The sequence below is a fragment of the Nematolebias whitei genome, chromosome 19, assembly GCF_014905685.2.
Source record: "Nematolebias whitei isolate Nwh7 chromosome 19, NemWhi1, whole genome shotgun sequence".
In the NCBI taxonomy this organism is placed as follows: Eukaryota; Metazoa; Chordata; class Actinopteri; order Cyprinodontiformes; family Rivulidae; genus Nematolebias; species Nematolebias whitei.
The window spans coordinates 39,031,584-39,046,534 of record NC_056516.1 but is presented as its reverse complement, the minus strand read 5'-3'; the positions used below and the strand labels follow the sequence as shown (position 1 = coordinate 39,046,534).

Genomic DNA, 14,951 nt, shown 5'->3' with positions numbered 1-14,951 from the left:
AGCTGCTGTTCTTTTACTGTTATCTTTGAACTAACATGTCGCTACTTTTTGTTTTGTTCTGCTCATTTCAGTTTCGGCTCCGTTATTTTTAGCTGATTTCAGTCATTCAGCAGCCACACTGCTTTGCGTTCGGCTGTTCTTGTTGCACGTCTTGTTCTGCAGAGGAAGTTGAATCCAGACGCCAGCGAGGGCCGAGCCGACGAGAACTGCTGGCAGGTCCCCCGGAGCTGTTGAATAAATACGAGTTGTTCGCAGCGACCTTACGAGCGCTGATCTGACACTAATGAGCATCATCATGTTCTCGTGTTGCACCTGCAGAGCAGCACCTGCAGAGCAGCACACCTGACCTTCAAGAAAACACCGAGCTGCTGGGTCACCCAGACCGCCTGACAGACTCGTGAGACGCCCGATGACGAGGACCGTCCTCGCTTCTTCACAGCTGATCCCAGCAGGGGTCAAAGGTCACCCAGCAGTGGGTTCCTCTGTGATTGACTCAAATCCTGTTGTTGCACAGGTGTCAGATTATTAGTCTGGATTAAGTTATAAAAGACTTTTGTGGATTCTCTTTTTGTATCAGCTGCTCTGCACTGATCAACTTACATTTTTTAATATTTTAGAAAACTTACACACTTTTATAGAAATGTTTTCTTCTTTCGGCTGCTCCTTCTTCAGGGGTCACCACAGCGAACTAAGACTTGGAGATTATTTTTATGCCAGATGTTCTTCCAGACTCAACCACAGCCTCTGTGGAGCGGGGGGCTGGCATCTAGGGTACCGGGGGAGCAGATGGTGGGGGTTCAGGGTCTTGCTCAAGGGCCCAGAGTGGAGCAAATGAGGGTGGAGGCAGGTGTGGGTGCTTCACCTTTCCCACCCACATTTTTGATGTTGTCGGTACCGGGAGTTGAACCAGCGGTCTTCTAACCTCTGCGCCACCACTCCCTTTATAGAAATAGTGTTTGAAAAACAAAATATTTATATTTGGGTTAGTTAACGAACGATGACACTAAACTGTCATAAATTATTTGCTCATGAATCATTTCAGCTACTTCATCCAATCACAGAGTGAAACCTTCGGCTCATTCGTGACATCTGACGTTCGGCTTCTCTCATTTTGATCCTTTTTGAAATACTTAACTTTATTAACATTTTTACATTAAAAACGTCAAATCGCTGAAAAACTTTGCTTTTTAAATCTACTCCAGTAGACCTAAGCTTTTAGCTACTCATTAGCTGCTTTTAGAGTTTTGCTAGTGTTTTGACAATTTTAGCTCAGTCTTGGCTTTTATAGATTGCATTTTCTCGGTTTTAGCTTTTAGCTGTTGTTTTTGTTTGTTTTGCAACTTTAGGCTTTAGCTACTTTATTAGTAATTTTGTTTTATAGCTACTGTTTCGACAGTCTTAGCTTTTAGCTACAGTTATTTTCCTTATGTTGGGTTTCAGCTACTGTTTAAGCTTTAGCTATTGTTTTAACACTTCAGCTACTGTTTTGGTCTTAGCTTTTAGCTAATGTTTTTCCCCAGATTTTGTCTTTTAGCTAAAGCTTTGCTTGTTTAAACTAAATCAGTTTCAGCTACGCTCAGCTGAAAAAGGACAAAGTCAGAATTTAAAGGTTTTTATTTAATAAAATAATCAAATGTAAACATTTTATTATTTATTATATATAATTTATATATAATTTATTATTATTAAATAATCAAATGTAAACATTTTATTAATTTATTAAACTTAATAAGTGAAAAACTTTTCCACTCACTTGATCAGAAAATAAAAGCACCGTCGTGACGTGGGTTTTTATTCACGTTATTTGTTATTTGTGCTTTTTAACGACGGGCGCGTCAGGGGCACGCGCAGCGCTCAGCGGGAGCGCGCGGACAGAGCGCGACGGGACATCACGGAAGAAGATGCGTGTCGGTGAGTTGCGGGTCAAACCCCACGGAGTGGCGGTTCCGTCGTGTTTCTGAACGTGTTTAACGCGACGTGGAACCGTCTCGCGACGTGTCTGCGGCTCCACGCGCAGCGGAAGTGGTGACCGTCGGTGTTGTGAGAGAATTCGTGTCCCCGGTTCGTCGGCGCCGTTCTGTTCGGGACTTTTTGTTATTTAACTCCGTGAACGTGGACTCTGGCTGAAAATGTCCCCGAGCACTCCGTGAGTTCGGACAGCCCCACGTCACGTGAGCGCGTGAGCGGAGTGGGCGGCACGAGGGCTTTTATTTTGGTAATCAGTGCACGTAAACGGTGTTTTATTCTGAAAGGCGAGAGGAGTTTAAACTCTAAACTTACCGGTGTCAGTAAACTTCCGACTTTCTGAATAAATAAATACCTGTCGTCCCTTTCTTCACTTTATTTTATATTTAAAAATATTGTGTTGTTTTTTACAACACACACAACCTGCAGGGGTTTTAATGAAACTGTCACAAAATAATCATCTGTTCATCTACAGCTGATCCACTGTTGTATTGGACCAGTTTCAAGATGGCCGCCACAGCCAAGCGACCAGTGGAAACAACAGCGGCTCTAATTGATCCGTGTGACAGATGCTGAGTTAAACTGTGGCGTGGTAGTAGCTGAGAGTCATCCCCGTCTCATCCTTCAGACGGCACAGATCGTAGGAAACACTGGAGTCGGCTCTGCCGCCCGGCAAACTCAGAAAGTAATCGTTGGAGTACGACTCCAGCTGTTCGCTCCAGCTGTTCAACCTATTTGACCAGATTCAAGATGGCCGCCACAGTGGAGTGACATCAGCCCAGTGGTTGTGGCTCCCTCACGTGTACAGGCACTGAGCTGATGGTAGTAGATGAGAGTGACTTGTAACGCACCAACAGATGGCAGATGTTTTCAGCTTCGACCAAAACGGCTTCACGTCATTTTTCAAAATAAGATGCTTTTATTGTGAAAGCTCTTGTGACAGGCGGTGGTCCAGGGGGTCCAGGGGGTGCAGGGGGTGCAGGCCTTGAAGTGTGTCTTTAAAGTGTTTCCAGGCTGATTTGATGGACTGGGAGGAGAACTGCCCCCCAGGAGTTTCCAATACTCAGACTAAATAAAGCTCTTCTCCAAGGGGGGTCAGCGCCGGGTCCAAAGTTCTGCCTTCAGGCTGAGACAGATAACAGTTCCAGAAAGGCTGAGGACAGCAGCGTGTCTCACAGAAGACTGGGGGGGGGGTCTGTATGTTTAACCTTGATGACTGTCCCTCTCAGTCACACGGCTCCTGAGCGGTTCTGACTGCGGTTCTGTCCTTTGGTTCGCAGCCTCAGGACCAAACGGATAAGACGGGGACAGCAGTGAGTGTCTTACAGAAGACGGGGACGTGTGTCCCTCTCGGTCGCACGGCTCCTGAGCGGTTCTTTGTCTCTTCCAGCCCCAGACATGGATCATAAGGTGGTGTTCGCAGCCTTGGACAGGGTCTGCGAGGACAACGTCTCTGCTCTGTGTGGACCTTCCGACTCGCCGTACGGCTCGGTCACGCAGCGCCTGGTGACGTGCATGAAGAAGATCCAGGAGCACGGCCGGGCCCTGGAGCCCGTGGTGTCCAGCTTCACCGCCGTCTACCATCACTACGACTTGGACGCACAGACGCCTGGAAACGGATACCGAACGCTGGTCAAGGTCCGACGGGTTCCTTCTTCTCTGAATCTTACTGTTAGTAAAATATTTACTGTTTGTTGGAGTTTAAGGTTTGGGTGATGGTTACGTTCAGAGGTTAGTGAACATTTATATAGAAATAAAGTTTATTATTATTATTATTTACAGGATCAACCACGGCTTAGTTTATTTATTTTTAAATCTCCACAGAAAGATCAGTTCTTTAAAAACACGCTTCGGCTGCTGGTGCTATCATTCTGCTATTTGTAGCTAGCCTTTTGCCACTTTAAGCTTTCAGTCAGCCTTTTGTAACTTTTTGCTTCTAGTTAGTCTTTGATGCTTCTAGCTTTTAGTTAAATTTTTGCTACCTTTAGCTTTTTGATACTTTTTCTAGCTTAAAAACATTTAGCTGTCCTTTCGCTACTTTTACCTTTTAGCTATCTTTTGCTACTTTTGACTTGCCTTTATCTACTTTTAGCATTTACTCAGTCCAGTTTTAGCTTTTAGCTAGCCTTTTCTCTACTTTTAGCTTGTAGTCATCTTTTTACTCAGCTAGCTGTTGGAAATTTTTAGCTTTTAGCTAGCCTTTTGCTGCTTTTGACTTTTATCTTCTTTTAGCTTTTAGTAAGTTCTTTATTCATTTTAGATTTTAGCTAGCCTTTTCTCTGCTTTTAGCTTGTAGTCATCTTTTTACTTTTAGCTAGCCATTTGAAATTCTTTGCTTTTAGCTAGCCTTTTGCTACTTTTACCTTTTAGCTAACATTTTGCTTCTTGTGACTTGCCTTTATCTACTTTTAGCTTTTAGTCCATCCTTTACAAGTTGTAGCTTTTAGATAGCCCTTTCTCTACTTTTAGCTTGTCTTTTTACTTTTAGCTAGCCATTTGAAATTTTTAGCTTTTAGCTAGCATACAACATACTTGCTCTGTTTTTGTCGTCTTATGCTACTTTTAGCTTTTACCTACTGGCTCATTTTAGCTACAGGTTTGCTAATTTTAGCTTAAACATTTGCTTTGATATTTATAGCTACAATTTTTGCTAATAATATGTTTTGCTAATTTTAGCTGCTGTTTTTTATTTTGGATTTACCATCTGATTGGTACAGCTAGCGTTTTGCTAAATTCAGTTGTTGCTAATTGTAGCTTAAGCATTTGTTTTGTTTATTTTACAAAGCAGCCTGCTGCTTTCAGCTTCTGTTTAGCTGTTGTCGGTTCCTGTTCGGCTGCTTGCAGCGTTTAGCATCGAGCTCGTGTTGTTCCCAGGTGCTGCAGTCCTGCCTCCTGCACATCATCCATAAGGGTCGCTACATCGCCTCGAATCACAGCGGCGCCTTCTTCCGGGCCGAGCACAACGCCTCGGAGATGGAGGCGTACTGCAGCGCGCTCTGCCAGCTGCGGGCGCTCCTCTACCTCGCCCGGCGGCTCCTCCACGACAACGAGCACGGCCAGCTGTACGTCCTGCAGGACGCCGAGCTGAGCCGCAGGTTCGTGCAGGAGTACAGCTCCATGCACAAGGCCTGTTTCTACGGCCGCTGTCTGGGCTTTCAGGTCAGAACCGCTTCCTCACCTCCCCCTCGGCTCCTCGGATCCTCACAATCATATTTCGTCATGGCGGTAAAATAAAAATGTGGCTCCTCCTCAGTTCTCCCCTGCCCTGCGACCGTTCCTCCAGACCGTGGTGATCAGCATGGTGTCGTACGGGGAGACGTACGGGAAACAGCAGTCTGGGATCGGTGAGCTTCTCTCCGTCTCTTCCTCCTGCCGTCCCTGAAGGTTTCACACGACTTCATCTTCATCGTCCTCTTCCTCTTCCTGCAGGAACGGCCGCCCTTTCTCTCCTCACCTCCGGGAAGTACGTCATCGATCCGGAGCTGCGAGGAGCCGAGTTCGAGCGCATCACTCAGAACCTGGACATGCAGTTCTGGAAGTCCTTCTGGAACGTCACAGAGTCCAACATTCTCTCAGTAGGCGGGGCCACTCGCTCCTCGTGTCGCTGCGTCACCTGCGGTTCTGCTCGCTGGGAAGTGTTCACTCCTTTGGTGCTTTTATGTCCAGGGCTTCAGCCGGATCGCCTCCAACCCGGTGCAGGTGAACTTCACGCTGACCGTGCCGCCGGTCGCTCTGCGCCTCCCGCTGGCCTCCGACCCCAGCCTGCTGACCACCGTGTCACCGCCCATCGCCCACTGGGGCCCCGGGCCGGTCCACATGAGACTGCTCTCCTACGAGCTTCGAGAGGGTCAGGTGAGGGTCCAGAAGTCCGACACAGGAAGTGAACAGAATCAGAACCAGACTAAAACACGGTGAAGTTAAAACTACAGATCTTTCAAAGAATTATTTCAACATTACCTGCTGAAGAAGCTGAAACTGAGCGGGTAAAGCTGAGAAAGGCAGAACATTAGCTAAAAGCTAAACAAAGTAGGCTTCAAGCTAAAAGTAGCTAAACTGGCTAAAAGAACTAAAAAATCTGGTTAAACGCAAACGTGGCAAAATACGAGTTCAGATGCAAAATGTTAGCTAAAAGTGACAAAAGGTAAGTTAAATGTTAAAAAAGGCTAGCCATAAGCTAAAGTAGCAAAAAGTTAAAAGCAGTAAACTGCTAACTATAAACTAAAAGTAGCCAAAGACAAGCTAAATGTATCAAAGTTTGTCAAGAAGCTAAAAATACCAGAGTGGAAGATCAAAACTAAAAGTAGCAAACGCCTAGCTAAAAGCTAAATGTATTAAATGGCTAGCTTGAAGTACAGTAGTCTCTCTTTGTGGTTCGTTTATCACGGACTCGCTCTATCGTGGTTTTTCAAAATAAGAGTGGATGCGACACACGTTTGGCTGATTGATGGATGAGCCGCACGATCGGCATGAAATTTTTATTTCAAATGAATTATTTCAAATGATTTAGCACCTGCTGCACCTGTGTGCAGCCACATGCAGGATGCTAACGGTGTTGTAGTGTTAGCAGGTAGCTAACAGTGTGCAGGACGTATTTCTCCTCTCATGTTTCAGGACAGTGAAGAACTGCTGACGTTGTCTCGAAACGACCCGGGTCCAGGGTCCCGTCTGCCCTGGGTCCAGAAGCTGCCTCGCTCCCCCTGGCTGCTCATCCACTTCCATGGAGGGGGCTTTGTGGCCCAAACATCTCGATCCCACGAGGTACAGAACACCAGCCTTCTCCCATCTTCTAATAAATCAACTAAATAACTTTTATTTTCACCCGATCGCACATCTTTCATCTTCAGAACTATCTCCGTAACTGGTCGAAGGAGCTGGGTGTCCCGGTTCTGTCCGTGGACTACTCCCTGTCCCCTGAAGCTCCTTTTCCACGAGCTCTGGAGGAATGTTTCTATGCCTACTGCTGGGCCCTGAACAACTGTCACCTGCTGGGTCAGTGCTCACCTGTGTCCTTCAGACACACCTGCTGGCAACAGTTCTAATATCGCTGTTTGTTGAAGGAGCCTGTCGAGGCAGGCGGATGTTTCACGCGTCGCGCTGCACTATAACATATTAAATGTGCTGAGCAATGACAGTAGTGATAATAAACAGTACTTCTGTTAGTGTGGGAGATGTGATGAGGCTATTGGAGCTAAATGAAGCTATCTGGATATTATGTAATTCAAGTTATGTGATTTAAACAATGATGTGAAACATCATGTTATTAAAGTTGAAAATGAAGACATCCGGTGTAGCTTCTGAAAAAACATCCGAAAAGACCTACGTTTGAATCTTACTTTCAGCAGAGCTCTCGCCTCAGCGTTCAGCCAGGGTTTCTGATTCGGATAATAGGTTACTGTTCTGGAGGTGATGACATCATCAGCACACTTGGAGATGAAGCCAAGGACAGAGAAGATGTATTCCTCCAGGTCCACCTCTCCCTCATACGTAGCCGCCTCTCTGAAGACCTGAGTGCAGCTACAGCGTGCGCTCTCAGGACATCATTACCTGCAGTGTTCCCTCAGTGAGGACTGAACTAGACAAAAGGGCCTTCTCCTACTCCACTCCTGTTTCCTGGAATATCTTACAAAAAGATCTGAAGCTCTCAACCTTGACCTTTCTAAGTGTCATTAAGAATCTGTTGGACTCCTGGCAGGGTCCAATGCAGACATGTTCCTGTTTTTAGTTTTCTACATTCGCCTTAGAATCTAGCTGCTTTTGATACTTTTTTTTTGCCATCTTATTTTAATTTGTAAAAAAAAAAAAGTCTGTATACCTCTTTTATAACTGTCCATTGTTGTTGTTGTTGTCCATTGTTGTCATCACTCTTTGTTAAATCAGGTCTCTCCTGTAAATGAGTCCTCGAGGCTCGATGGGATTTACCTGTTCAAATAAAGGTTGGATGAAAAAAGACCTGCCAACCTGTGCACTGAAAACAGTCCTGGAGCACAGAGTCTACATCCCTGGGCCGCACAGTGCCGGTCTCTTTGTTGGTTCTTTGTTGGCCTAATCCGTCTGATCAGCGGACAGTACGCTGGGGCCAGCAGGATTGAGATGTGGTGGAGAGGAAGAGCTCTGTACGCACCCCAAATGTTAGTGTACACACAGTCCAGAGTGTTGTCTCCCCATGTAGGAAGGATGACATGCTGGTAACAACTGGGCAGAGTGTCCGTCGGTTTCATGTGGCTAAAGTCCCTCGCAACCACGTGAAACGCCTCCGGGTGCTTGATCTGCAGCGAGCTAATGGTGTCATACAGCTCCTTTGATGCTTCGTTAGCATTAGCACCTGGCAGGATGTAAACAACGGTGACGAACACTGCAGTACGTCCCGTGGCAGATGGTACATTTCACACAGTAATAAGTTATTTCGCCTCAGAGCAGCAGCTGGTTACCAGTCCACAGTTCGTTCACTGATCTTCACTCACGGAGTCCTCCCCCCGTGTTTAACCCGACCGATGGTCCGCTCAGAATAACTGAAGACCGTTGATCTGGAAGACCGAGTTCAGCACGTTGTTGTTCAGCGAGATTTCCGTCAGGCAAAGAACAGCACAGTTCTTCATCTCTGTAGAAACACTCATCCTCAGATGCAACAAGTCCGTTGTGTCGTCCAGTGAGTGGACAGAATCGGCGACCTTCTATCCTTTGGTTGGGCCAACACGCCCGCCCGCTTCCCCCTCTTGTGTTCCCAGGCACATCGTTTCCTCTTGACCGTTGGTCCTCGCACTTTGCTGCGCCGTTCTGTTGTCGTCAGGAGAGTGCAGCCGTCAGCCTCGGTGATGTATCGATGACCCAACCGTCTCTGGTGGCCTTCACTCGGGTTGAGCTGTACATGAGCCGTGAATTCAGCTCTGAACTAGTGCCTCAAACAGCCTCATAGAAATTAAAACAATTACAATAAATAATTAAAATAAGGCGTAATCCCGGGAGCATGAGAAGCCACTGCACTTCTGTGCACCGCCATAGCAACAAATGTTTATATTGAACAGGTAAATCCCATCGAGCCTCCAGGACTCATTTACAAGAGAGACCTGATTTAACAAAGAATCATGACAACAGTGGACAGTTATAAAAGACATACGGATTTTATTTTTTTTACAAATAAGATGCAAAAAGAGTAACAAAAAACAGCTGGATTATAAGGTGAATGTAGAAAACTAAAAACAGGAACACCAAGATGATGAGCTACAACCACACTTCATTTCCCTCTGGGATCAATAAAGTATTTTTGAATTGAATTTGAATTGAATGTCTGCATTGGTCCCTGCCAAGAGTCCAGCAGGTTCTTAAAGACACTTCGAGGGGTCAAAGGTCGAGATGTTTATATTGTTAGCTCCAGAGCTAGTTTATGACATCGCTTCCACTACAACCGTTGTACTTCATTGCACCAGAGTGCATTGTTCCGGTAAAAAGTGTTGACGTCCTTAGGTGACAAACATACATGTATTGTTTTTTTAAGTAATTAGGACTTTCATGTGTTAACAACAAGTTCTTAGTAGAATGGAGAACAAGTTTTTAGTAGAATGGAGAACAACAAGTTTTTAGTAGAATAGAGAACAACAAATTAAGACCAAAATGTGCATGTAGTTGGAGATCCGTTCAAAGTATGAAAATAAAACTGAATCTGGAACCTGGAGGCTTTTGCTCCAGTTCTGGTTCTGTAAATTCTGAGGGTCAGAGTGAGTCTGTTCTCTGAAAGGTCTTATTGTTCTTTCAGCGTGAAAAGAACAATAAGACCTTTCAGATAAAAGAGGACCTAATTTTACACCAAGTGAGTGGAGAAGAAACCGTGAGATCTGCGATCGTTCTCAGCAGAACTCGTCTGGGTTCTTCTGACGACACCATCTTTGGACACCTCCAGATCAGATCATTGTTTCTGTTGCAATATTTGGACAAAATTATTATTATATTATTTTGATTCTTCCATATTTGATTATCATTTTATAATATTCCAAAGATTTGAGGCGGCTGTGGCTGAGTGGTTAGAGCAGTCGTCCTTCAATGCAAGAGTTGGGGGTTCGATTCCACCAGCAGTCACATGCTGAAGTGTCCCTGAGCAAGACACTGAACCCCTCATTGTCCCCGATGTGTGTCCCTCAGTGCATGAATGTGATGAAGCTCTGATTATTCTTTGAACAGATCTAGTAGAGAACGGGTAAAGAGCTTTGAGTGTACAAGTCCCGAATTTAAAACGATCAGTTGATCTCCAGCATGTTCCTCTCAGGTTCTACAGCGGAGCGGGTTTGTCTGGCAGGGGACAGCGCCGGAGGGAACCTTTGCATCACCGTCTCCATGAGGGCCCTGACCTCCGGGATCCGTGTCCCCGACGGCATCGTGGCAGCGTACCCCGCCACCTTGCTCACCACCGACGCCTCGCCCTCCCGCCTGCTCACACTGATCGACCCGCTTTTGCCTTTAGGCGTCCTCGCAAAGTGCCTGAATGCCTACGCAGGTGTGTGTGTGTGTGTGTGTGTGTGTGTGTGTGTGTGTGCGCTTCATGCTTAATTGACCTTGACGGAACATTCCGGTGGAACAACAAACAGAACATCAGAAGGTTTTATGTATAAACTGGATCATGTGGGAGGAAAGAGATGAAAATGTTTAACTGGCAGCTCGTGTTCTAGTAAGAACGTCTACCTGGACTTGTTCAGCCGGACAGTGGCTGACGTTCTTACTGTGTTCTAAGGTTCTCCATGTTAGTGACTGATGTTCTTACTGTGTTCTAAGGTTCTCCATGTTGGTGGCTGACGTTCTTACTGTGTTCTAAGGTTCTCCATGTTAGTGACTGACGTTCTTACTGTGTTCTAAGGTTCTCCATGTTAGTGACTGATGTTCTTACTGTGTTCTAAGGTTCTCCATGTTAGTGACTGACGTTCTTACTGTGTTCTAAGGTTCTCCATGTTGGTGACTGACGTTCTTACTGTGTTCTAAGGTTCTCCATGTTAGTGACTGATGTTCTTACTGTGTTCTAAGGTTCTCCATGTTAGTGACTGATGTTCTAACTGTGTTCTAAGGTTCTCCATGTTGGTGACTGATGTTCTAACTGGGTTCTCCTGTTCTCCTCAGGTTTTGACTTCCAGACGGTGCAGCCTGCAGAACGTCGGGGCAGCCTGAGTGCTCTGGGTCGGGACACGGCCATGCTGCTCAGTGACCTCACGCAGGGCGCCTCCAACTGGATCCAGTCCTTTCTGGACCCGACTCGAGCTTCTGCTGGTTCTCAGTCACAGAGCGAGAAGGCGTTCCGGAGGATTTCTGCTAATGGTACCGTCCAACAGAACTCTGCAGAACTCATCCAGTACCAGGACGGCTTTGAGCCGCTGCGCTCTGAGTGTCCGGCGTTGGTTCAGCCCACTTCCTGTCCCGTCTTCAGAAACCCGTTTGTGTCGCCGCTGCTCGCACCACCTGGCCTGCTGAGAGGCCTGCCGCCTGTGCACCTGGTGGTAAGGAAACATGTCTGCGTTAGCAAAATATCTCATTGTTGTCCATTGATGTCATCATTCTTTGTTGACATCAGGTCTCTCTTGTAAATGAGTCCTCGAGGCTCAATGAGACCAACGTGTAGAAAGAGAGTTGAATAAAAACATAATCCAATCAGTAATCCTGAGATGTTCAACTAGAGCTGATGAAACTTTGGAGTTGACCCAATTCAAGAAGCTGCCACAGCTAAATGTCTTTAGTAGCATCAGCACCTATAATTCAGTCAGATTTGCAGATATTGAGCTAACATTTGGAGTGGTAGTAACTGAGAGTCGTCCCTGACCCGTCCTCTAACTGAGACTTCTCATGATGTAACACCGGACCGTGTGCAACGTTCTTTGTAAGGTTTGACCCAAATGGCTCCGTCACAAGAAGGAAATTGCCTTCCTCCAAGAATCGCTCGGTTTTTAATTTTATGGGTCTGAACAAAATTCAAGTGTCTTCTGTTCGTTTGGAGATTTTAATTGTTGCAGAAAAAGTCTGAAAAATTGTTGTAGCCAAGTGTTGCTCCTTTCGGCTGATAAGGGATATTTAAAACAGAGCTCATTTGATCAACATTTGTCTCAGCTATAAAAAGACTGCAGCCTGTTTACATTTAAACATGTAACTACCATTTTAATCATGTATCCAACACTGTGTTTATACATGTAACTAACACGCTATAAACATGTAACATGTTTTAATCATGTAACTAAAATTTCAACTAACATTTAAACGTGTAACTAACATGCTTTAAACATGTAACTAACATTTTAATCATGTATCTAACAGTTTATACGTGTAACTAACATGCTATAAACATGTAACATGTTTTAATCATGTAACTAACATTTCAGCTAACATTTAAACGTGTAACTAACATGCTATAAACATGTAACATGTTTTAATCATGTAACTTAACATTTTAAAAATGTAACTAACATGTTTTAAACATGCAATTAACACACTTTAAACATGTAACTAACATGCTTTAAATATGTAATTAACATGCTTTAAACATGTAACTAACATGCTGTAAACATTTAACGTTTTTTAGCACTTTGTTTAAACATGTTACTATAACGTTTTAATCATGTAACTAACATGCTTTAAACATGTAATTAACATGCTTTAAACATGTAACTAACATGCTTTAAACATGAAATTAACATGCTTTAAACATGTAACTAACATTTTAATCATGTATCTAACAGTTTATACGTGTAACTAACATGCTATAAACATGTAACATGTTTTAATCATGTAACTAACATTTAAACATGTAACTAACATGTTTTAAACATGTAATTAACACACTTTAAACATGTAACTAACATGCTTTAAATATGTAATTAACATGCTTTAAACATGTAACTAACATGCTGTAAACATTTAACGTTTTTTAACACTTTGTTTAAACATGTTACTATAATGTTTTAATCATGTAACTAACATGCTTTAAACATGTAACCAACATGCTTTAAACGTGTAACCAACGTGCTTTAAACATGTAACTAACATGTTTTAAACATGTAACTAACACGATTTTTGGAACAACAACTTGTTTCGTCGCAGGCCTCGGCTCTCGACGCTCTGCTGGACGACTCCGTGACATTTGCCAAAAAGCTGCGGGCGATGGGCCAGCCGGTGAGCCTGACAGTGGTGGATGATCTTCCTCACGGCTTCCTAAGCCTGTCGCAGATCTGCAAGGAGACGCAGCACGCCTCGGACGTCTGCGTGACTCGGATCCGGGAGATCTTCCAGCTTGAGGACGCTAAACTGCCCTCACCAGGAGAGGCTTAGCGCCGAACGTCAGCTGGTTCCTCCGTTTCGTTGATAAAAATCAGAAGGTGTGCTCAAAGCAATGTTGGCTGAAGACAGAAACCGGGGGGAATCATGTAAACACACTTAAGTGCACTTTAAACCTTAACGAAGCAGCTTCCTGTGGTCCTGAATGGTCATAGAGAGGTGAAGCAGGGGTTTCTAACAGAAGCACCTGCTGACGGGTCAATAAATCAGTTTTTGTGCCTTGAACCGACAGCTGAACTGGAGCGTCTTCTCGTTCTTAATGTTTGGATTAAAACCCAAATTTATTACCAGTTTATCTTGTTTTACCGTGTGTTGTTAAAGAGGCCTTTACCTGCTGTTTTCAGCAGAGTGTAACTTATTGTAAGTTAATTCTCTGTATTTGCCATGCGAAGCCTGGATTAAATCTAAAACTGACAATGGATCAAGCTTTTCTGACTCATTTGAATTTTTGTGACAGAATCTCATTTATTCAGACTCGTCTAGTAAAACCGTGTTAGATAAATCTGACAAGGTTGAGTCAGGGCCTCTAGATGTTTTCAAACGTTTTGTCATTTATCCAAAGGATCAAATCAGACTGAAGAAGAAGAAGAAGAAGAAGAAGAAGAAGAAGAAGAAGAAGAAGAAGAAGAAGTGTTTGAAACGTTTCAACGACGTCCAGAGGACCTGACTCAACCTTGTTAGGAGATGAACAGAGTTGTAGCAACTTCTTCTTTTGGCTGTTCCCTGTTCAGGTGTCTCCACAGTGAGTCATCATCCTCCATCTCACTCTGTCCTCACTCCAACTACCTCCATGTCCTCTCTAACTGCATCCATATGTCTCCTTTTTGTCTTTTTCCTGCAGCTGCATTTCTAACATCCTTCTACCAATATACCCACTGTCCCTCCTCTGGACATGTCCAAACCACTGTCCCTCCTCTGGACATGTCCAAACCACTATCCCTCCTCTGGACATGTCCAAACCACTGTCCCTCCTCTGGACATGTCCAAACCATCTCAGTGTGTCCTCTCTAACTTTATCTCCCAGGTGTTCAACCTGTGCTGTACCTCTGATGATCTCATTCCTGATCTTCTCCATCCTTGTCTCTCCTAAGGAGAACCTCAACATCTTCATTTCTGACACTTCCAGTTCTGTCTCCTGTCTTTTTGTCCATGTCTCTGTCTCCAGACCATACAACAGAGCTGGTCTCACCACTGTCTTGTAAACTTTTCCTTTGACCTTTGCTGACACCCTTTTATCACAAATCACTCCTCAAACTTTTCTCCATCACTCCATCCTGCCTGGACTCTCTTCTTCTCCTCTTCACCACACTCCCCATGTTCCTGGACAGTGGACCCCAAGTCCTTGAAGTCCTGCACCTTTGTGACCTCTGCTCCTTGTAGCCTCACTGTTCCACCTCCTCCCTCTCATTCACACATGGACTCTGTCTTACTACGGCTGACTTTCATTCCTCTTCTTTCAAGTGCATACCTCCACCTCTCCAAGTTCTCTTCCACCTGCTCCCTGTTCTCACCACAGATCACAATGTCATCTGCAAACATCATAGTCCACGGGGATTCCTGCCTGACCTCATCTGTTAGTCGGTCCATCACCAGAACAAACAAGAAGGGGCTCAGAGCTGATCCTTGATGAACGCCCACCTCCTACAACAGGGAAATTATGATGAGCCACAGATGTACCTAGCTGCAGT

General features: G+C 44.7%; 1 protein-coding gene across 1 annotated transcript; it reads left to right on the top strand.

The window, feature by feature from the left end:
- Positions 1-1,852: 1,852 nt before the first annotated feature.
- On the top strand, positions 1,853-13,386 carry lipea (lipase, hormone-sensitive a). Its single transcript, XM_037693523.1, has 11 exons — positions 1,853-1,911; positions 3,356-3,603; positions 4,840-5,124; positions 5,219-5,309; positions 5,395-5,540; positions 5,632-5,817; positions 6,577-6,723; positions 6,810-6,954; positions 10,223-10,450; positions 11,065-11,438; positions 13,030-13,386. The coding sequence occupies exons 1-11, from the start codon at positions 1,902-1,904 to the stop codon at positions 13,255-13,257; spliced, it is 2,088 nt and encodes a 695-aa protein (XP_037549451.1). The 5' UTR covers positions 1,853-1,901; the 3' UTR covers positions 13,258-13,386.
- Positions 13,387-14,951: the final 1,565 nt, after the last annotated feature.